Source organism: Protopterus annectens, chromosome 12.part0 (assembly GCF_019279795.1).
Source record: "Protopterus annectens isolate FY-2018-M chromosome 12.part0, PAN1.0, whole genome shotgun sequence".
NCBI lineage: Eukaryota > Metazoa > Chordata > Ceratodontiformes > Protopteridae > Protopterus > Protopterus annectens.
This window is the reverse complement of record NC_056746.1, coordinates 1,251,367,140-1,251,391,746: the sequence shown is the minus strand read 5'-3', so window position 1 is coordinate 1,251,391,746 and position 24,607 is coordinate 1,251,367,140. Positions and strand designations below refer to the sequence as shown.

Below are 24,607 nucleotides of genomic sequence, written 5' to 3'. Positions count from 1 at the left end.
TGAGGCTATTGATCGTTATCAGCAGCAGGATGACATTCAGTCATTAAGAGTTCCTGAGCAGTGACAGGTGCAAAACATGGCAGGCCTAGCAAGGAAACAGTGTTTGGGTAACAACTTTATACCATAACTTGTATTGGAGAGAAAATTAAGCATTGAATATAAAGTTAAGCAGGATGAATTCAGTATTCCCATGAGGCGTTGCTTGCCACTGCTTAGTCTGGTTTCCCTGTTTATCAGCCATTTGCTTATCAGCATATGGATTGGAGGGTGCTGTGAGTCACAGTCATCATCATTTGCATAGCGTAGCAAGGGACACAGTAACTCAAGACTGTCAACATAAACTGGGTGGTAGAAAAGGTGTGGAAGGGATGGGTATAGGGCAACAGAGTAGACTTGCCATAGGAAATGGGTGGGGGACACATCATTGAGACAGGATGCTTTCGATGGAAGTGCTAAAAGGGTAGATGGTGCCAATGTTTATGTCCTCCAGAGTTATGGATAGGGAGCCACTGCATATCCACTTTCTGGTTTTCTTCACGGCTGAGAGGGGATGTTGCTTATGCAGTCCCTTGGCACTGATATTGCTTTAGTTCATGAACTCAGCCTGCTTTACCTTTTCTGACCATACTATGCAAGGCATTTAGCCTCTTGTGGCATGCATGGTATGCTACTTTGTGACCTGCATTAGCATGATGTTTACTGGATGAGGTGGTGTTAGTCCTGGAGGGAGGTAGCAATGGCCATTGCTAGCAAGGATTATAAGAGCTTGTGACATGTACATACACAGATGTTAAGCACATCCCTTGTAATGTTCCATGTACACAGCCACTCCATATATGTACCCACCCATGTCATGGACAACAGTACCATTCTGGACAGTTATGCTGGCGGTGGAAGTTCTATGCAAACTGGTGTCCACTGCATTGTGTGCTACCATAGCTGTAACTATAAATATCACTTTGCAATGTCTGTTTTTTGTGTCTTCAAATAATTGGGCATCATCATCTTGAAGGCCATGTGTCAGTCCAATTAAAGTCTGTGTGGCAACCGACAATCTCTGCATCCCACTCCTGCACATCGTTAGAATAATATCTAATGCTGCTTGCACCCCAGGGGGCAGCTATAATGTTTGGTGACAATAGGTCCCCCTGTATTGTTGGTTTATGGTGTTATTGCTCACTGAAGTAGTAGCGTGTGCCTCCAATACTGAAGCTTTGGACACAGCTGGAACACTTCTGGGGCTCACAGCTACAAGAGAGTTGTCCCACACAGGGGGTGGTATGTGTTCAACTAGTATATTCACATTGGCTCAGTATTTTCAGTGGTATGTAGTGAGAAGGACACTAGTGTCACCATATCTTCTGACTGTGACACATCCCCAGGTATCTTGAGTATCATCACTAAACTGTCAGAGATGTGCATATCGGAACCTTGTCCATCCTCAGCCATTTCTATGTGTTGCTCCTCACTGCTTTCAAATCTGAAGGGATAGCACAAAAAACACGATAGACACTTTAAAATATGCTGCAAGGTAGCCCTTCTGACATGTAGCATAGATTTCTCTATTAATTCAGTTTCTTGTTATGCAGCTTTTCCTTCGGTGGTAACAATCTATTGCAGTCATGATGTGCCTATAGATCACAGGATCATAGGAAGTTACTAGGCTATTGGCCTTGAGGCCCTTATAAGCCTAGCCAATAGTTTAGCCCATGTTAAGCCAAGTCAGCACCCAATGCCCCTGTCCAGCAGGGACACGGGTGGAATCCCAGGGGTTTATTTTCTGTTTCCCATCCAGTTATCCAGGTTGCACTTAAAAAGGGGTTAAAAGGTACTCTGCTTGATGTGGAGAAGGAGTCTATTCCACAGATGGGGGAGTTTCTGGGACACAAATCTGTCCTGCCAACAAGTCCTATTGATGTCACAGACTAGCTTGAGGCCACTCATGTGGGCTACTCGAGTGGAGCTTGATTTGTGTATATGCAGCAGTCCCATCAAGGTGGAGTTCTAAATCGCCTTGTTTGAAAGACAGAGCGAGGTCACCTCTGTAGAGTCTGCATGAAACTGAGTAGAGGGATATGTTTTTTCCCTATCTGTGTATGGTAGAGTTTTGAGGCCCTGGATTCTCCTGGTGAGGAACCTCTGTGGTCTCTCCAGTTGTTGCATGTGCTTTATGAAGTACATGCCGAACGGGGCATTGTACTCAGTAATGGGCCTTATAAGGGAAGCATACAGGGATGTTATGACCTCTTTGTCTCTGGAAGAGATACTGTTACTTATGAGGTGGGCCATATAGAAACATTTCAGTATAATGGAACAACATGGTGGTCAAAAGTCAGGTTGCTATCAACCTGGGTGCCCAAATCCCTCACGACTCATTGCGTGCTTAGGATGTTGCTATTAATGTGATGTCCACAAAGGGGATTTTGATGCAATTTTTTGGTATTCAGATTGAGGCCATGTTTATAGTACCAGTCATTTGTTTGGGTGAGACCCTCTTGGAGGATGTCCACATCACTAGGGGAATTGATGACAGCGCCCAACTTGCAGTTATCTGTAAACTTGGTCAGCCATAGCCCACTGCTTTTGACCTGCACCTCAGAAAAGTATATCCCAAATAACAGAGGCCCCAAGACTGAACCCTGGGGTATGCCGCTCATAACAGGTGTACTTCTTGAGGTGGCTTTCCCTATTTTGACTAGGTAGGTTCTATCAGTGAGCTAGTTAGCTACCCATCTGGTAACATATGGATTGATGCTTAGTTGAGAGAGTTTATCTATTATGCCCAAGTGGAGAATAGTGTTGAAGACTTTGGCCAGGTCAAGGTAGGCAGTGTGCACAGTCTTCCCCTCGTCCATGGCTTTGGTAACTGTCTCAAAAGAAGTCAGCCAAATTTAACAGGCATGACTGTGTAGGATCGAGTGTTTAGAGGTTGCCAACATTTTTGTAAATGAGGTTGATGATAATGTGTTCCATGGCCTTGCAGATCAGGCTGGTTAGCCTGATGGGTCTGTAATTTCCCAGATCAGTGGACTCTCCACCTTTTGTGTAAAGGGATGACAATGGCTGTCCTCCACTCAGCTGGGGTAAAACCGGTACTCAGGCTTTGGCTGAACAGGGTGCCTAATGGTGCTGCAAGTTCCTGCTTGAGTTCATGTAGGATGCAACCTGGGATGTTACTGGGTCCAATGGATGTGGTATTTTTTGCCTTTGAGATAGCAGTGATGACCTGATCCCTAGATATAAGGGAAAAGGGACAGGTACTGGGAATGTCCTGATTTACTGATGGGGACAGAGGGGTGACATTTTCACTGAATCTGTCAGCCAGCAAGTTTACTATATCTACGGCATTTGTATATGTGGTGTCTTTGACCACCAGTTCTGAACAGATCTGGGTGCTTCCTTTGAGATTGTGGACGTATGTGAAGAAAATTTTATGATTGTCTCTATTAGATGTGGCCAATTTGGGCTCAAAGTTTGCTTTGGAGGATTTAACTAGTGCTCTTATTTGCTTGTTCAGGCTAAGGAGAGATTGCTTCCAACTGGGCACCTGCTCCTTCTTGGTCCTGAACAGCACTTTTTTTCCTTTTGTTATAGAGTGAAAGAAATGTGCATCATATCTTCTTAGTTATGATTATTTACATAACAGTGTAACAACTGTGTATACAAACCATAGTTGCATACTACTAACCTGATCAATCACCCACTGAGACAATGGTAACTGGGTCAGGCCAGCACAAGTAGCCCCCACTCATTGGAGATAGATCTTGTTATAATGGCTATACCAAGTATTACAAGGAACTCTTCTATGTCTGTCTGCATTTTTGACCCTGGTGGCCTAGAACTTTAGTTGATATCATCCTCATCATCAGCCCCCTTTTTTCCCATTTTTCTACATGGGGTCGGGGTATCATGTTAACTCTCGCCAACTCTCTCAATTCAGTGCCACACTCCTGCCTTCTTCAACATTCATGTCTGTCACAGATCTTCTTTCACACAATCCATCCACCTCTCTGCTGGATGCTGTCGCTTCCTCTTGTCTTCTTCCTGTCTGTCCCAAATCTTCCTCATCAGATTGTCTTATGCTTTTCTGCACATGTCCAAAGCACAGCAATTTGTTCTCTTTGATCTTTTTCTGCAATTGGAGTTACTTTGGCTTCTGCTCTTATGTCCTCATTTCTTCATCTGTCCCTTAGTGTGCATCCTATCACCTTTCTCAGGCACTTCATTTCCATCACCTCTAGCTTTTTCAACTGTTCTGCCTTTATTGCCCAGGTTTCTGTACCGTACAGTAGTACTGGTTGCACCACTGTCTTGTACACCTTACTTTGCAGCTTCTTTAGCATTCTTCTGTCATAGACTACACCTGACATTCTAAGCCAGTTGGCTGAAGCCGCTTTGATTCTAGCTTTGACCTCTTCAGTCAGACCTCCTTTTTCCTCAACCACCCCTCCCAGATACTTGAAGCTGTTTACCTGTTCCACTATCTTCCCTTCTATCTCTATTCTCAGCTTCTTCTGCCATTACCATAATCTTATCTGTGCTTAGTTTCATCCTACGTGCCTTTAGTTTTGCATTCCATTCTCCTATCCTTTTCTGAAGTTCTTGCTCAGACTCTGCCTGTAATGCCACATTGTCTGCATATCAGTAACTTTGTTGATCTGTCCCCTCTGATCTGTTTGGTAATGTAGTCCATCACCAGTATGAACAGCAGTGGGCTCAGAGCTAAACCCTGGTGTACACCCACTTCCACTGGGAACCCCTCTGTGAGGCCGAACACATAGTTGAGTCATTGGATCCTTGTACATAGCCTGCACTAATTCTACCAATGTTTCTGTGACTTCATACCACTGCAGTACTGCCCAGATCAGCTTTCTTGGGACCTTGTCATATGGTTTCTCCAAGTCTAGGAATGCCCAGTTGGACTCTCTCCTCATCTGTAGCTTCTTTTCAAGTAACTGTCTCACTGCAAACATCGGGTCAATTGTGCCACATCCAGATCTGAATCTGAACTGCTCATCTGCCATTTTACATTCTACTGCTCTGCATATCTGTTTATCAATCACCCTCTCCAGAACTCTCATTTTAGTTGATATGTCCCTTGCAATCTTTTATGCCTTCTACCTTGCACAGCAGAGCAGGTCAGTTAAGTAACAGTGAATCTGGATCATTGTGTGGTTGTATCCACCCAATACATTTATGTCTCGCAAGGTAAAGTGACACACATGGTTTTCTAATAGTTGGTTAGACCCCCCCCCCCCAATCATCTGAAGTCCATGCTTATGTGCTTGCACCAGAACATTGCTTTTAGCATCATTGAAATTATCCAACCAGTGTCTGCCTCATCCTACAGACATGCTGAATTCTGTTTGTTCATTATATGTACAGGTACTAAGAATGTAACTGTTCCATATGTAACCTCCCTCTGCTAAAGAACATATTCAAAGTAAGCAGGACTTATACATTGTGCTATGGCATCACATTATTCCTTTCAGCAGTGGGAATAGCCTGCACATTTATCAGCTGATATAGCAATTATACAACATATTACAGTATGTAGGACTTATACTTTATTCTGTGGTACCATATAGGACTTCTTAATACAGAATTGCCCATGAAATGATCTGCTGATATCAGAAAGTACAGCCACCCTCCACAACCCAAACAGCATTTAACTGCTCCTGCTGTGGTCACTAAAACATAGAAGAATGCCTATGAAGCATAACAGACTGTTGTGTTACACATTCTGCTAGATACATTACTAGCAATATGTCATGTTCTTGGTGTATGAATAGTTTGATGAATGGAAAATAAACCCCTTATATCCACACCTGTGAGAAGTCTCACAACAATAATTGCAGAACTGTGTGCCTTGCAGAATACCAGCAACCAAAATGATGAGGCAAAGCTAAACTCCACAAACTTAAACCTCATTCTGAGGACTGCATTGACAAATGAAACCTCATATCATGAAAGAGTATGAATCAATTAATTCCACTTTCATACAATGGTGCCATAATAAGCAGCATGTCCATGATACCATTATAGTGTCCTGAAATCCCCAAAGCTGGCGCAGAGGTAAATGCACACACATGTGCTGCACAGTTGAGCAGTGAATACTTGAATAGCTCATAGATTAGTAATAGGCTAATAACTGTCCTTGTGGACCATTTTAACCCTAGCCAGTTGCCCCATGTGAGAATCAAACCATGCACCTTATGTCTGTAAGGTAAATACCTTAACCATTATACCAAATTCCCACCCATTCATGGCCATGCATATTTACATGAGTTGCTGCTATTTTAGTATACTCCCCAGGGTTTGGTGACCTTTGAAGCAGAGATGGCTGGTAGTGCTTACCTGCACAGGTCTTCTGTATGGTGTGTGTAGGACATGAATATATTGACCTCCTTCACACCCACTTCAGGCAGTATCTTCTGGGTTCCTGTGATGGACCATTCAAAACAGTAGATGTCTGCAGTGACCTGGACTTCATGCTTACCAATGCAACAGATATCTTACAGTCCAGTGAGCAATGCTGACACTTCTTTAATTACCTGAAGTGATACAGTCCTAGAAGTGCAGGAGTAGGAACCTGAAGTGCAAACAGCATGCCCAGAGATGCATCGCCCTGGAGTAGGTGCTAACAATGTGTGCACCTTTATCTTCCAGTTCATCAGGAGCTACATCTGAATAGAATGAGGTGTCACAGGAGTTAGAAATGGCTGGTTGTGACATGGGACATGATGTCATTGCAGTACATCGTAGCATTCATTGTGCTTCAATGACATGTCACATTTTTTGTGACTCCACTCTTCAGGTAAACCGAATGAGAAAGAGGAAGATGATAGACCAAGGCACATTGCAGCTTGCAGTCTGATGAGGGGGGTGTAGGGGGCTCATCAGAGCTCTCGGGTGGAAACCCACGTCCCACAAATTGCTGTCCAACCACAGCCTCAGCAGATGTCTAAGGCTTCAGTGAAAATGCAGTTGAGCATCAGGTTGGTCAATGTCTTGTTCAGATAGAGGCTCTCTTGTGGCAAACTCAAGAGTTACTGGAACAATAGGTCCCAAATAATGGACCAGTAGATGCTTAAATACCATCTGGTAGTGCCTGCATAGGGGCATCAGCTGGAAGTGTCATTGTGTATTTAGCCCTATCACTGCTCTAATGCCCCTTACTGTGCCAGCACCCCAACATATCCCCTAAGTGATATGACTCCCTTAGTGTGCTCTGCTCGACACCTTGTATATGGTTGAAACCTTCCCACCATTATCTGTCCACCCCCTTTATGTTTGTGTCCAACCTTTATTATCTTATCCTTCAGTGTACAACCTTCTATTTGTCTGTACTGATTTGTGTTTGTCTGAACACCTCCCTACACCTTCTTTTGATAAAATATGTACATATATGACATTGGTTGGTAACATTTTAGGCAGAGTCTCCCTACTGAACATTCCTACATAGCAAACTCAAACCAAAATGTGGACAATATCATAGCGGCAGTACTCAATTCTGGGAGTTTAAGCAGAAAAATGCCAGAAATTGAAGCCCACCTGAGTGTGAAACACTTTCATATCTGTGAAGTTACTGAGACATAGTTTCAGTGCAGTGACTGTGCTCCCACTGCACCTGGGTTCAGCACATATCACACCTTCAGGACCCTGGACAGCCATGGGTGAGTACCTGTAGTTGTCAGGAACATTGTCACTGATTATTTATCTGATGAAGTTCATGTATTTTTGTGAAAGAAAGTGCTTATTTCTCATAGTTTTAAACAAGTTTTTATTTCATAACATTTCTAGATTAACATTCTTCTGGATTTTACTTGCAGCAGTTTGTTTCCTTGGGCCTTCTATTTGGATTTTAATCTGTATTTTTTCAGTTTGTATTTTATCTGCATACTTTGTTAACCAGACATCCATGTTTAATAAGTGGAAATCTGAGAAGTAGATATTGAATAGCAGAGGCCCCAGTACAGATCCCAGAGGAATTCCACTGGTCACCTTCATGCTTTCAGCGTTTAAACCCTTACTCTAACTGTGTGATTCCTGTCCCTAAACCAGTTGGCTATCCACCTAAACATATACCTGTCAATTTGAAGCTACTTCATCTAGTTTGTTATATATGAATGTGGTGTAATATGGTATGGTGGTATTGAATGACATGATATGGTATGGTATGGTATGGTATAGTATGGAACAGTTTGCTGTGGTATAGTATGATATGGTATGATATGGAACGGATTGCTGTTGTATGGTATGGTATGGTATGGTATGGCACTGAATGTTTTGGCGAAGTCAAGGTATGCTATGTGGACAGCTTGCCCATAGTCTACGGCTTGAGTAACTCAAAGATGTTCACAAGATTCATTAGACAGGATCTATCTCTGACAAAGCCAAACTAATGTGGTTTAAATCTGATAAGAGTTTTGACATATTGATGTCATTGTTAATTAGGTCAGTTGTGATACATTCTATGGTTTTGCATAGTAGACTTGTTAGATTGATAGGTCTTTAATTCCCAGAGGTCAGTGGGGGGGGGCACCCTTGTAGAGTATCACAACAGCTGTATGGCACTCCTGTGGAACAAAGGTACTTACTTTGCTCAGGTTAAACAAGTTGAGGGGGTTGGGGGCTGGTGTAATGGTTATGGTGTTTACCTCAGACACAAGGTACAGAGTTTGATTTTTTACCTTTGAGGGAAATTGACTAGGCTTAAAATAGCCCAAAAGGCAGCCAGCCTAGTATGCAGCCATGAACCCATGAGTGGGTCTGCCAGTGCTGTTTTAGTGCAAGTAATTAGGCATCTAGGTATGTAAGGCCCCAAGGAGGAGGCATTCTTCATTCTAAAGAGTACCTTCAGTATATGTTCTTTCATGATGGTTGGTGCCGTTATTCTATCAAGGACAAATAAGATTGAAACAAATGTCTCTGGGGTGATATTGCCAGTATGTTGGCAATATCTACTGGACTAAAGTAGGCAGTAGCATTATAAATACACTCTGAGCCATGTTCACTGTTATTTCTTATTTTTCCTGATATAACTAAATAAGTATTTGTAGTTGTCTTTGGTGTCTGTAGCTAGTCTGAGTTCATGGGATACCTTAATTTTTCTGATGTCCTTTCTTAGTTTCTTATGTAGCTGTTTGGTGTTCTCCTAAATCTGGGGGCCTTTTGTTCTGCTATATAGGTTTAGGAGTTTCTTCCTTTTATTATTTAATTTATTAATGCTTGAGTACCACCACAATGGTTTGCTTTTAAATCATCCAATTCACTTGGATCTAGTTGGGACTGACAATTGACTACATTTTTCTGGGAGTGAGTAGAACATGTCTGCATAATTCTTTGCAGTGCCAGCATTATGGGTCATACCATTATAAACTGAATTTGGAGACTTCATCATAGAATTATAGGAGAGTTATAAATGTAATATCCTTGAATTGTGCGATATTTGTGTCCGTATTTTTGGTGATTTGGATGGAGAAGGTTTGTGGTTTGATTTGACCAGTGAGAGGGACACCTTAGGGATTGTACATACAGGCATTAAGCTTCTTTGGACCAGGTCTAGTATATTCTGTTCTCCAATGAGTTCATTAGCAATATCGTCCAAGGAGTTCTTGCTTATAAAATCTAAGAATTTTTTTTACATATCCTGGTGGGTAGTATAGACCTCCAAGTTTAACATTGGGTAGTTAAAGTCACCTAGGGTAAAAGCATTCTTACTTATGGGAGTTTATCAAGAATATTCAAGAACGTTGCAGGATTTTCTGGAGAAACAGAGGGGTCCTGTTGTGATCTGAGAGCTGATCCTTTGTAGTGTAATTTGAATCTTTCTGAACTCTACTTGTGGCTGTCTAGGTGTCTGTTCCAAGGTAATGTGGCTTATATTAAATATTTATATGCTACCACAGTCTCCATCAGTTCTAAACAAGTGGTAAATACAAAATTCAGGTATTGAATGAGTTTGGGGTGTTTAAACTAGTTTCTGTAACAGCACATACATGGATGTGCTCCAAATGCAGGAGGCCCTCAAGGTCCATCATTTTTTTTGTTTAGACTTCTGTCTTAAGTAGTGCCATCTTGATATGTTCCAGTGGTCTGACTTGGTTGGCATGATTTTAAAGTTAGTTTGGGAGGTCTAACAGCTGTTAGCCAATTGTTAAAGCTAATCATGTTTTCTTTATACCTCTACATCATTTTTGGTGATGGAAAAATTCCATTCAATACCAGGGACTTTCATGCATTTGAGGCATGCATTGAGAGCTTTGACATGTCTCTCTCCATGTTCTTCATGAACATTTTTCAGTGTTGCAATTATCTGATACGAGTATAAAATTAGGTGAGTTGATTAACCTAACAGAAGAAAATGAAGTCAAATGGATTTTAATGCTTCAAGCAGATATGGGCTACGGGCTCAATTAAACAGTGCCTTTGAAACTGCACCTCCAATCATGTCCCCTTTTTAGATGAATGAATGGACACATACTATTTGATGCATTGGTAGTCGTGTAACACCAACATGATGATCTGAATGGGTATTCCATTTTACACTAATTTATCTTAGCCAATGTCATGTGAGGTCTATGCTATGTTTTGAATGGATGTTTTGCATTTTGTTTTTGCTTTAAATGCATTAGTTTTAAGTTGTTTTTATTGATCTGAAGAAGCACTCTGGTTGTCAAAAAAAGCACTCATTTCTTAATAAAATTATCGCTCTTTTATTAGTGGTGCAGTGGTTAACATTGTCACCTCACAGCAAGAGGTTCTCCCATTCGATTCTTGGCTGGAGCGCCTTCTGTGTGGAGTCTGCATGTCCTCCCCATGGTCGAGTGATGTTAAAGACATGCAGAGAGGTGCGAGCATGAATGGGTGTGCCTTCATTGAAGGTTGGGCGTCGGGCTGGCCACTCGGCACTGTAAAAATTCATTGCCAATCATGAGCGGACTGGAGTTCCGCTGTGGCGAAAGTCAAAAAATATATCTCAGCTATGTTTTCACCCTCGTCTCTTTTGTTTGCTTGGATTGTACTTTTGTTTGTTGGCTTGAGGAAGCTTGTCTATACCCTGGTGATTTTCTTTTGCTTTTATCTAATTCTAGAGGAGGCTCAGACTTTAAACCTGCCACAGAAGGTTGTCAGAATCGTGACTTTCACCTGAAACCTGATACTTTTTTATTTGCAAAGTCAGTTTAATGTCATTTAAAGCATCCACTTTAAGAACTGAACTCTTGGCCTTCTAGGATGGATCCATTTACCTAGGTTGAGCTTTTAAAATGCACACTATGTTCTGTGCTTTTAATCCCTACCTTTAAGTGATTATTTTTGCAGCAGTGGTCTCCTACCCTTTTGACTTTGACCTTAGGATCTTGTCTGCGTTGCTCCGTTTGTTGCTTTTAGTAACATCTGAGAGTTCCAATCATTTTAATATGGTTACCAAATGATCCCTGAAGTTAGATGAATGTTTTATTTGAATAATTTTTGGTGTGTGTTCTGAGTTTTAGTTTTAGTGCCTGATAACATGCCCTATTTGTACTTTTTGGTCACCACCTGAAACTATTTTCAGTTTATTTCTCCTAATCAGAACATATCATTGATTTATTCTGGCTAATTTATTCTGGTCACTTATGCTGACTGTCTTGGATGACACATTATTTTGTTTGTTAGTTTGTTTAAACCCCGAGGCACATGCTGTTTGAGAGTGTCGTTCAAGACATCTGAGTATATTAAGAGAATCTGATAAAGAAAACTGTTTTCTTACTCAAAGACAGACTTACCTAAGACTCAAAATTTATGAGTGGATTGTTTATATTACTAATGTATGTATACAGTAAAAAGTTTTCAATTATTTTTATGTTAATTGTGTAAGTATGAAATGATTTATGCTCTATAAATGTTAATTTGTTCTAATGTGACTAAGAAATTTCCATGTACCTTGTTCTATATATTTCTGTTTCTGTTACTGTACTATATATTTGTGAAAAAATGTGCAAAAAGAAATAAAAATTATATTTGAAAAAAAGACATTTGAGTATGATTATGGATTATCATGGCTTGCTATACCTTTCAGCGTATTAGCACAAGAAATCTAGACAAAGCCTAAAAACTAATGGTGAGACAAAACCCCCAAACTGGGGACATATGTTAAATATTGCCTTATAAACATTTGCTAGAATAACAAGATGTGTGTTAGCACACATTTTTTGAAGGATATGAAGTGTGAAACTCAAATGTATGTTGTTATTTAGTGACTTCAATCCTCTGACTTGTCAGAAAACCACAAATTTTTTGAGGAAAGGACCAAAAGTATGAGGCAAAAATCTAGACATTCTGCAAAAATTTGGTTGGTTGAGAGGTGGGATGGCTTGCCTCTTTTATGCCATCCTGGTGGCCTTCCAATGGATTATGCTGCCGCTGATATTCTTACCCTGTTCTAGATTTGAAAGAATTTTCTTTGGGTGTTGTAGTCCATACTGGGACCCTAAAGACCAAATTGTCTTCCCAGATATTTTTGATGTTTATTTTCCTGTCATAACTGTTATGCAGTCTTTTTTTAGCTTTTTATTTGTTAATGTTTTTATTATTAATTTCAACATTAATACATGGTTAGGGAGTGAGTTATGCTGTGATAGTCACATAATTACTAGGGACTTCTCTTGAGGGAAATCCGTGGGGACCAAACATATTGAAGTGGGCGTATCACAACACAGCCGCCATCCTGCATGAGCATCTTGCAGCTGCTATATGATGGTTAGATGCTTTGGGCATTGTTTATTATTCAGATTTTAGATTGCATTACCTATGAATGTAAAATTACCATTATTATTATAATATAGTGACTGAAGCTCTTATAAGTTATTCTTACAGTTAAAAGTAAAGCTGGATTTATATGTAACATGCTAAAGTATATAGTGGAGTTGCTTCAGAATGTTTTTCAGAGTGTTTTTTCTTTTTTACTTTTTTACAATGTGATTTTTTACAGTGTGATTCCAGAGAAGCTTTTATTTGCATATGTGCATACTTAAAGTGTGTGTGTGTGTGTGTGTGTGTGTGTGTGTGTCGGGGAGGGGCTGTGTTTTCTCCCAGTTTTTTTTTAAGGACGGTCTCTTCAGTATGATAGCATTAATCATGTGAATACGATATTCATATATATATATATATATATATATATATATATATATATATATTTTTTTTTTTTTTTGCTTTTCAGTATGATACAATGATATTTCAGTGTCTTCCTTTGTGATCTGCAGAATGGGAATATATTAAAAATACCAGCAAAGCAAGATATCTAAGTTATCTTTTGTTTTACTGGGGTAGGTAAATAGTCATTTATGATGTTCCACTTCTGGTTTATATATCAGTCTGTCCACCAGTGGTACCATATATAGAAGTGAATACTAAAAAAAAATTCCATCTTCCACAAGCTAGGGATGATTAATTTATTTATTGATGGATGGATGGATGGATGGATGGATGGATGGATGGATGGATGGATGGATAGTTGCTGACCATAGCAGTAGACTAATCACAATGATCCCTTTTCAGCCACAGCTCAGGAGCATATAAAGAAGTAACAGGATGCTTTATGTATGTAGTATGATACATTTCATTCAAAAGAAGGAGGTACAAAAACAATGAGCAATAATGAAGAGATACGTATGGGTGCATAGTGACAACCTACTAGATGCTCAAATGTGGGAAGAAGGGTCATTAGAGTCAGGTTTTGTCTATAAATTTGTTTAGTGTAATATAGAGCATATGTACAATATTTAAAATATTTATAGAAAGAGTTGTATTGTTATAGGATCATGGGGTTGGTTATTAGGTAAATAGACATCAAAGGATAGACAGACAGAATAATGCTGGGTGAGTTAGATACAGTAATTGGTTATCTTACAGAGCTGTACTAAAAGGGGTCTATATCATGTTGTCGAAAGCCCTATTCAGCAAATGACTATTTGTTGAACCTACTTAAGTGAAAAGTCGTTTTAGCGAGCTATCATTTCAGCAAATTTTTTTACATGGAAGGGAGTAGTTGGCCATCATCTAGAATTTGCCCCTTTATCCACTGTAGTGTGATATCGCAGTTGGTATATTTAGTTAGGGAGGGTATGGGGATGCAGCCCAGCACACTGGGTGCAAAGCTGTTCACTTTACCAAGTTTTAAAATGTGTAGTGTTTGTTATGGTTGGTAGCTGGCCCACTAGTTTTTTTCCCTGTGAAAAAATTTGCTGAAACAATCATTCGTTAAAATGATGTTTCACTTAAGTGGGTTCCACGAATAGTCATTCGCTGAATAGATTATTCGACAAAATGATATAGACCCACTGAAAGTATGAGGAAGAGATTTTGCTAGAGAGTTTATGCAGTAGTTTTGTGTAAACTCTTCCAGAAATGGGCTAAAGCATATGCTTGTAGATAGGTTGTCCCAAAGTGTGTGACATAGAATAAATAGGTGTATTCAGAAATAGCTCGTGTAAAAATAACTTTTAACTTTCTGTATGACGCTGCTCTTATTTTCATAACAGAGACCTGTCTGGGAACTAGTTGTGTTTCTTACTTACTTGGTGGCATGAAATCGATTCTTTAAGAAGGATAGATCAAGATTTGAATGTCAAGGGTGGCATTTGGGTCTCTGGAGTGACAAAGATGAACAGGCTGAACATTTTGTTTATTATCTTCTGTGATCATCAGACTAAAAGGTTGAGGGTTTACCCAAGGAGAACTCAGCAGCAGCTAACTTAGTATCCATGTAATTCTGGATATGTACAGCCCAGCCTGTTTTTTTATACCTGGATGCATAGTAATAGTCTTGCTTCCGACATTAAGTTTCAGATATCCATTTACTTATTTTGAAATCTGAGTAGGTGAGCTCATCCAAAAACCCTTCTCAGCCATGACCCAAGCAAACAAAACTTGGGAGTTCTTGAAGGGCTAAACTGTTTCCATGTATACATCTCAGTTTGCATAGTATGGGCCTATGCCCTTCTAAGCCAGTCATTGCATGTCTTGAGGTATTTCTCAAATCCTGGGAGTGATTCAGGTGCAGATTTTTCCGTCTGTTCTCAAGGATCAACTGAAAAAAAAAAAAAAAAACATCGGTCACTGACTACACTGAAATGGCTGAAAGGAGAAGCATGCAATTTAGAAGGAAAATAACCACAGGAACTCACTGAAGGTTCAAAACAAAGTAACATGAAGTTTTAATGCCACACATGCTCCAAAACCTTTGTGAAATAAAATTAATTCAGTATTTCAGTATGTTGGAATTTCTCTTTCAAGGAGAAAGAAATGTCAGCTGTTGCAAACTTAAGCTAGGCTAGAGATTCTTCCATCAATAGACATTTTTTTCCTTTGCACTTAAATCACTTGCTTTTGCCACTTTAAATTCCTAATCAATATACAGAAGCTGTGAAGAGAGAGAGGTGCAAGCCATCCCAAGCCATCTCTAGCAAAGCAGTTAGGGTTTGCAGTCATCTTCTTCTAGTCTGCTGTATAATAGGATCATCAGTAACCAAATGACAGCTGTTAAGTGTTCATCATCAACTGTTAAAAACCGAAATAAAATTAAGGCTAAAAATGCATATAGTCAATCTTCCCTGATCAAAATCCAACAAGTCAGTCAATGAAAACAGGAAATGACAACATAATGAAAGGATTGTGCAGTACAAAATATTAGGACACAGTTTTTAGAGCACAGCACCATAATTATCAAGTGGGAAAACCTGACTGGAAACTATCTCCTTGCACCAAGCTAACATGACGATTCATAGGAAAGAAACAAAACAAAACAATGACCTTAAACTGAAACAAATTTATGTAAACAGTTAAAAATTACATATCAAAGTAAAGACGGTTAACTGGAATAAATCAGTCAGCTAGGTAACCCAACCACTGCCATCTCTTCATCTGAATCCTTTCTATTGTACACACACACATATATATATATATATATATATATATATATATATATATATTTATGTATATGTACACGTATAGCACTTTCCACTTTGCTCATTGCTTGTAAAATTATGAGTAAATAGTCTTGTTTATGATAATATGATTTTAAGGTTAATTCATAATGTATTCAAACTGGGAGGTAGTTATGGCCTTAGAGCCAATACATGACAAGGAGTACTGTTGTACTATAGTCAGGACAAGGAGTACTGCTGCACTATAGTCAAGATAAGGAGTACTGCTGCACTATAGTCATGACAAGGTGTACTGCTGTACTATAGTCATGACAAGGAGTACTGCTGCACTATAGTCATGACAAGGAGTACTGCTGTACTGTAGTCATGACAAGGAGTACTGCTGCACTATAGTCATGACAAGGAGTACTGCTGCACTATAGTCATGATAAGGAGTACTGCTGCACTATAGTCATGACAAGGAGTACTGCTGTACTGTAGTCATGACAAGGAGTACTGCTGCACTATAGTCATGACAAGGAGTACTGCTGCACTATAGTCATGATAAGGAGTACTGCTGCACTATAGTCATGACAAGGAGTACTGCTGCACTATAGTCATGACAAGGAGTACTGCTGCACTATAGTCATGATAAGGAGTACTCCTGTACTATAGTCATGACAAGGAGTACTGCTGCACTATAGTCATGACAAGGAGTACTGCTGCACTATAGTCATGATAAGGAGTACTCCTGTACTATAGTCATGACAAGGAGTACTGCTGCACTATAGTCATGACAAGGAGTACTGCTGTACTATAGTCATGACAAGGAGTACTGCTGCACTATAGTCATGATAAGGAGTACTGCTGCACTATAGTCATGACAAGGAGTACTGCTGTACTGTAGTCATGACAAGGAGTACTGCTGCACTATAGTCATGACAAGGAGTACTGCTGCACTATAGTCATGATAAGGAGTACTCCTGTACTATAGTCATGACAAGGAGTACTGCTGTACTATAGTCATGACAAGGAGTACTGCTGCACTATAGTCATGACAAGGAGTACTGCTGTACTATAGTCATGACAAGGGGTACTGCTGTACTATAGTCATGACAAGGAGTACTGCTGCACTATAGTCATGACAAGGGGTACTGCTGTACTATTAGTCATGCATCATATCTGCATTGCATTTGATCCTTCTTTATTGCTGCCTGCCAAATATATGCATGCCATGAAGAAAACCTAAGTATGGTAGAAATAAATGATAGTTTTAAAGGGAGTTGCTACTTCACAGTTTGGACCAGAAAATGGAGAATGGTATTTGTCATAATTACAAGAAATCCTTGGTCCTGTAAATTCTGACATTTCAGGAAAAACTAAGGCTTCAAAAATTGTATGTGCATAGTTGTCAGAAAACTAGACTGTACATGCACTATGTTTATTTTTTTCTGTCATGTTTGTTCTGGTTCTTCTAAATGAATACCTGTTAAAATAAAAATCCCGGCACTGGAAATAACTACTTCAGTAATTCACATATGTTGTGTTATATGCCTTTGTTCACATGTTAAAATATTTGTGACCATGGGCATTCTGTTATTTTTGACATGTTGAGAATTGTTATACTGCAGTAAATAATGATTGCTTCTTGTATGACAGATAGCATCCCTCAGGTGTTAGAAAAGCAGCCAGCTTTCAGTTGATGCTTTTCCTGGCAGCAGATGCTGATGTATTTCCTTGCCTAATGTTCTCTGACACTATGTATTAAACCCCATGTTTTTTAACTTACTTCAGAGTTAAAGGAGCTACCCCTCCCCATTGCTGTTTTCTTTGCATGTTAGTAACCAGTCAGAAGTCAGGCCTCTCTACCTGCAGAATATTTTGTTGCCTTCATCACATTTTGCTATCCTCCCTGTTTTGAGTATATATAAACTTTTGGTGTTACTGAAGGTTGCCATCAAATTACCACGGAGAAAACTTTCATCAAAATCTGCTCTAATTTCAGTTTAAAACATATTGCATAGAGCACAAAAGAGAAAAGGGTCACTTTTGCACTAGGCACCTTAATATGTGTTGGGAAGATATTCCTGGAGATGGGAGCAAGAAGGGATGGGAAAGCTGAACATGTACCTGAGACAATATGATAAAGGTTTACAGATGAGAAAACTACTGCACTGTTTAATAATGCTCTTGTGTCCCAGAAACAAATGGACAGAGATGTTGAAGGTAATTATAAAGCAGGTAATGGTTTAGGTGTGTGATGAATTAAAAGTGGTAGTCTGAATAAAACTGGTGAATAAAATTGGTTACTGAGGTTGCAAATAACATGTTTCTGTGTTCTTCTGGAGTCTACACTTCTGAAATTAAATTGATAAATGAAAATATTTAAATATTCTGGATAACAATATCTCTTGGATTAACATGCCACAAATCTTCAAAGACTAGCAAATGTTGTTATGATTCAATCGTTTAATGGATGTTTTTTGTGCACTTCTGTGGTTGTTTTTTTCTGCAGTTAAAGTCCTGTGCAAACACACCGCTGTAAAGACAGAGAGATAAGACATACTGACAGATGATGAAGCGGCCAGATGGACAGCTTGAGAGATACTTCAAATATGAAGCATACTGAAACAGAAGTAGGAATTGAGGGCTGTCAGAGATGTGAAGGCGGTCATATTTTTATTAAGCTTTCTGGAAAATCTACTATCTCTCATCATGGCATAAAATGCAAACTAAATACACATTGTTCCCAAATCCACATAACTCCCCTAATTATATAATGCTGCAAAAGAGAAGTGAAATTTACTGTAACATTTCCATCTGGGAAACAGGCCTGCAGATTAAAACAAGAAGGTATGAATAAAGTTGTGTTTGCACAGGATTACTCATTACTGTTATGAAGTCAGTAAACTTTGTAGTAATCTGGGACCAAGTCAATGAATAATCATAGCTCTTGCAGGACAATAATTACTCTTCAGTAAACCTTCAAAGAATCTTAATAAAATGGCACTTATGGCATTCATTTGTGGATTTCTGTCAAAATCAATAAAAAAATATTTCAATTGCAAATGAATTATCTGATTACTGAAAAAAGACAGCTTTGATTGCTGATTCTAATAGAAGGAAGACTAACAAATGTGCCTGTGTATATGACTTGTCTCACATCTCAGTTTTCGTGTGCTGTTTTCCAGACCAACTTATGCCTCTTTGGCACATATGCACAGACACACACACACACACACACACACACACACACACACACACACACACACACACACACACACACACACACACACACACACACATATGTACACATACTTTACACTTATATCTATATATGGAAATAGGACTTCTCTTCAGGTCACTAAGTTCCCTTTCCTCCGATTGTCAGGTGCTGATACACAGGGCAGTGGGGTCAAACTACCAACGATGCTGCTGGTGAGATTTCTTTTTCTTTGTGTTGGGAGTTATTCCTATTGGGAGATTTCTCCCTTCTTCATATTTGCATGACTACAGAGTTAGTATATATAACTTTGAGGGGTTTGACCCCCACCATTGGGAATCTGCAAAAAATGCTTATAGTATGAGTTTTCACCACTGTGTGCTTTGGTCATTTGTTTTCAACATTGTGGTTAACTGCCTTTTAGACATTAAGGTTTCATTGTGGAACCAAGAAAAAAGCAACTTACTAGAAATAAACTGAATCCCTCACTATATCTTTCATTGGGTCTATGTTCGCGTATCAAAAGAAAATACAATGAACAGCTTTTAATTGAATGTTAAAACAGCAAAAGTTTAACAAAGTCAAAGGCACGCCAGTCACAGTAATCCACACTTTATTCACAAGTTAAGTGCTTTCATCCCAGAATTGCTAGGGACTGAAGAAGTCTCTAGCAATTCTGGCATGAAAGCATTTAACTTGTGAATAAAGTGTGGATTACTGTGATTGGGGTCCCGTTGACTTTGTTTTCTGAGTTGGCATTTTTGATAGCAAAAGTTTAACATTCCGAAAATGCTTAAGAATGGGTAATAATTAATCAAATGGCCATAGTTGGCCAACATCACAAATGTAACCAACCAAGGTGGGGGTTCAGCCCCACAAACCCCCCAATGTGAGGGACTGCACCCCCCATATCCCCTAACTATATATAGCAACACCAAGATCGCACTACAGTGGGGAATAGGGCAAAATTAAAAAGGTTCCTTCACTTACCTTATGCATTATAGTACTTCCTGGTTGTTGGCCAACTATGGCCATTCGACGGATTGTTTTTCATTCTTAAGTGTTTTTGGAACATTAAACTTTCACTGTTTAATGTTTTATTAGAAGCCATGCACTGTATTTTCCTTTCAATGCATAAATATAGACCCCTATCATTAGCTGCTGACATTATTTTTATTCTTTCATTCCAAATTCCGACTGCTCCCACATTTCTGGAGGCAGTACGCAGTTTTATTTAACTTTTTTATCTATCTATCTATCTATCTATCTATCTATCTATCTATCTATCTATCTATCTATCTATCTATCTATCCATCTATCTATCTATCTATCTATCTACCTATCTATGTCTATCTGTGTATCTCTCTATCTTTCTATCAATATGTGTATCTATCTGCACATATGTGCAAGTATGTGCAAATGTGCACTTACACACACGTGAGTGCACTCTCTGTCTCACACACACTCACACCAGTGGTTTGTACTGTATGTCTAAATTCATTAGAGATAGAAATGTTCCCTTGGAGCTATATAACATCTCTAGAGTTATACTATATACCTAATCCTCTAGACCAGTAATGATTTTCATTTGAAAGGCACATTTCTGTAATGTATAACATATAACCATGTCTTTTTTCCTGCCACCTGTTTGCTTCTGCCATTTAGTATACTCTCAGTACAAGGGTTCATGGGGTCATTGTTCAAAAGAGGATGCAGTTTCTTAGATCTAGTGTATAACAACATTTTCATATAATATATTGATATAAATTACATTTAGTTTCATGTTTTATTTACTTAATTCAGTTTGTTAGCCAGCTAAATAGACTGATCAGCAGACCCTTTCCATCCATAACTTATGCCATTTGGCACATAAGCATAATACAATGTTTTTAATACAGTGGTGATGCAGTGGTTATTAATACAGTGGTACATATATGATAAATAAAGTAACCATAGAGATGGTGGTACATATAACACGCATAATGTAACAGTATCAGTACAGTGGGCACTATATTCAAAATATATTGTAACAAAGTAATGAATGTTAATCATTCAAACTGTACAGCCATCATAAGCACAAGTCAGGTTTGGCATAGGCATGGTATATAACCAGTCTGTCTAACTTTTCTCTTTAAAACAATGGCTAACCATCTGTAAAGCACAATTATTTGTAATCCTACAGTAGTTGCTTTCTTGGTTTTGTTTTGAATGTTTCCTGAGTGCTTTGCATTCCCAGTTCTTCAAGGAGTTTAATGCAGATTTCTGGAGCCAGTTTAGAGAATGCATGTGGTCTAATGAGGATTAAGCCCTCTTCTTGACTGTCACTGAGGTAGTAACTCAGTTGTTTAATTTGTAGTTCTTCAATATTTCAGCTTTTTCTTCGAAGACTGATTATTCTTTCTTTTTTTTTAACTTAAAGGTGGAAAAGAAAACAAAATGCCAATTCTAATCTCCAAGATTTTCAAAGGACTGGCAGCAGACCAAACAGAAGCTCTTTATGTCGGGGATGCCATTTTATCTGTGAATAACTATGATCTGCGGGATGCAACACATGATGAGGCTGTGCAGGCTTTGAAAAAGACTGGGAAGGAAGTTGTGCTTGAAGGTAAGTTGTAGATCACGTGGGCTGCTAACCGAGCTGTTCATTTCCACAAAAGGGATGAACATGCTTGACAAGCATAAGTAGAGAAATCTGATATTTCTGAGTTTAGTGAATTATTCAAAAATAAATGATCACCACAATGTAAGACAGTGATCCTGTATAAAGCTACTGATTTAACTTTGTTTAATGAAATAATCATTTCATGAGTTGAAATGTTGGGAATTATAAAGGTAATTGTTGTATCTAATTGTTTATGATGAGTCCATTAAAATTCTTCCGTGATATGAATGAAAAGGAGAATTAGCATTTTAAGTAAGAAGCGTTAAGAATTTATGGTAGTCCATGGTGTAAAGAAGAGTAAAATTCAAGTTTTTTTCTGAATAAACAATCTTGTATAAAATGCCAAATTTAAGCAACTGTACTGTTATTACAGATATTCAAGTTACTGATATTTCCCAAAAATACTTGATTTGCCTCATTAAAAAATACCTTGATCTTTTGGGTAAGAATGTCTACTCCTTTGGGACCTCTCATTTTTCTTCCTCAGGGAAATTTCACCATTTTTCTTTATTCCTTCATTCCTTTTTTATTGACTTGTTAATCTTGCAAACCTTCTAGGCACAAGTACTTCTTTTCGGGGGGGGGTTGCACTTTCTAACTGACTTGCTCAGTCACACAGTAGACGTATAGTCTTAAGTCAGTATGATAAAGTGCCAGCTACAGTAGTACAAACAGAAGCTGTATAAATGTTCATCGTGTTACCCTGCTGCAGTCATCACACTTGGGTTATCCTGCCGTCAGGCGGTCCCGCAGTCGGCCTGAATTCCAAAGTCTTGGTCCGGCTTCGGTTGCTCTCACTTCTTCCCTGACGTCATTGCGGCAGGGGTATATAAGAGGCATCCGATGCCATTTTCTTCAGTCTTTCTTGCTGCGCGGTGCCCGAAGCAGTTCACAAGTGCCGGTCAGACGACACCTGAGATTTTCGAATCGAATTTCAGTCCGAAGTCTTCAATAAAGCTAAGTACTCCATTGGGGAACCTTTTCTTGCCTCAGTCCGTTGTCACAAAAAGTAAACATTTGCATTTCTTGTGGGAAGCAAATACCTCATAAGGACTTCCATTCTTATTGTATTCCTTGCCTAGGCCCAGATCACAACGTCACAGGTTGTTGGTTTTGCGCTAGGTTTAATAAACGAACTATCAAATGCCGTTTTGACTTCGCATGACATTACTTTGGTAGGAAATTTAATTATATCATGCCATCGGAGCAGCCGACGACCGGCATGCATGAAAGATGCAAGGATAAGGACAGGCAGCCTAGGAACAAACCAGACTCCGAGGCCTCTGCTGGGCCTGTCGCCAGTTCTCCGGTTTTCAGTGAGGCGCCTACGCAGCCCCTGACGATCGCAGAATTGGAACCCAGACAGCTGTGGATTCCCAAGCGGAGTGTACTAGGCCGATGCAGCCATCTTCATTAGGCCCTTCCGACACTGGAGCAGAAGGAGACCCCGGTGCCGTGGAAACACCTTTGGTTGCAGAAGGTGTCTTCAGACCGACTACACTCACCATTAAGTCTTATGCTAAGCTTAAAACTCCATTAAAACCAAAAAAGACTACATCAGTTTACAGTTTAAGGCCCCATGCCTAAGAAACAGATGCTTAAGATGGCTGAAGATTTGATTACCCTAATCAGGGGTTCCCATCCCCCTCCAGATAAAATACCAAGACAAGAGGAGGATTATGCTTCCTCTGACCAGGTTTCAATTTTCTCAGATTCTTCTGAGGAACAGGATTACACTTTTCCCCCTTATGAAGACTCTGATGCTGAAGACTCTATCCCCTCAGCATCTCCCCCTGAAGACTACTCCTTTGGGGAAACTTTGCATACCATGAAGGAACATTTCCACTGGGAAGGCCAGGACTACTCTGATTCTAAGAAAAGGCTCTGAGAGTTCCTTTTTACTACCCCAGCACAGACCACTTGCTATCCCTCCAGTTTTAGATATTGTGGATGATGTTTACTTGGAGTCTAGTCTAAATCCAGACTCTCTACCTCCTGCTCCAGCCAAACCAGACAGATACAACAGAGTACCTGACTCACACAAATTCCTTTATAAAATCCCTGTGGCTGACCCAGAAACAATTTCCCAGGGTCCAAAGGGGGATAAAGCTTCTATGGCTAAAAATCCTGTGCCCTCTGAAAGGGACTCCAGAGCCCTAGATAGATGGGGAAAGAAAATATACACCTCAGTAACTCTGGCTATGAGAGCATTAAATTGTCAGTTTCACATGCTGAAATATCAGCAATTCCTAATGTCTCAATTAAAACAAAAAATGAGTACACATTCTGAACAGTCTGAATTCAAGAAAATGCAATATCTGTTGCATGCAGCTGAACAGGTGGGCAAACATACTTTACAATGTGGATTTGATTCATTGGAAGCTTCTTGTAGAGCAGCTGTTACTGGGTCTGTCATACGTAGACATGCTTGGTTAAAAGAACAAACGCTGCCTGATCATGTTAAAGCAAAATTATTGGATGCACCTTTACAGCAGGATGTATTATTTGGTGTCAAAGCAGAAGAGGTCTTAAAGAAAATGGAGGATAAGGAAAATTAGCATTTTTTGCAGACAACTGGAACATCATCACAAAAGACAAATGGGTCCTGAACATTGTCTCACAAGGATACAGATTCCACTTTCATACCTTGTCAAGGAAAAAAGAAATGCCAAACCTGCCACCAAAACAATGGGCAGAGACACAAAAACAAATTACAGCTCTCATGGACATGAGAGCCATTCAACAGGTACCTACACAGGAACAAGGACAAGGATTTTACTCAAAACTCTTTCTAGTCCCAAGAAAAGACAAAGC

The 24,607-nt window shown here is 39.4% G+C and overlaps 1 protein-coding gene across 1 annotated transcript in view; it reads left to right on the top strand.

The window, feature by feature from the left end:
- SNTA1 (syntrophin alpha 1) overlaps positions 1–24,607 on the top strand; it is an 807,345-nt gene that overhangs the window by 163,167 nt on the left and 619,571 nt on the right. The window contains exon 2 of the mRNA XM_044090261.1: positions 21,551–21,736. Coding sequence (XP_043946196.1) covers positions 21,551–21,736 — 186 coding nt within the window. The remainder of the gene's footprint in view (positions 1–21,550; positions 21,737–24,607) is intronic.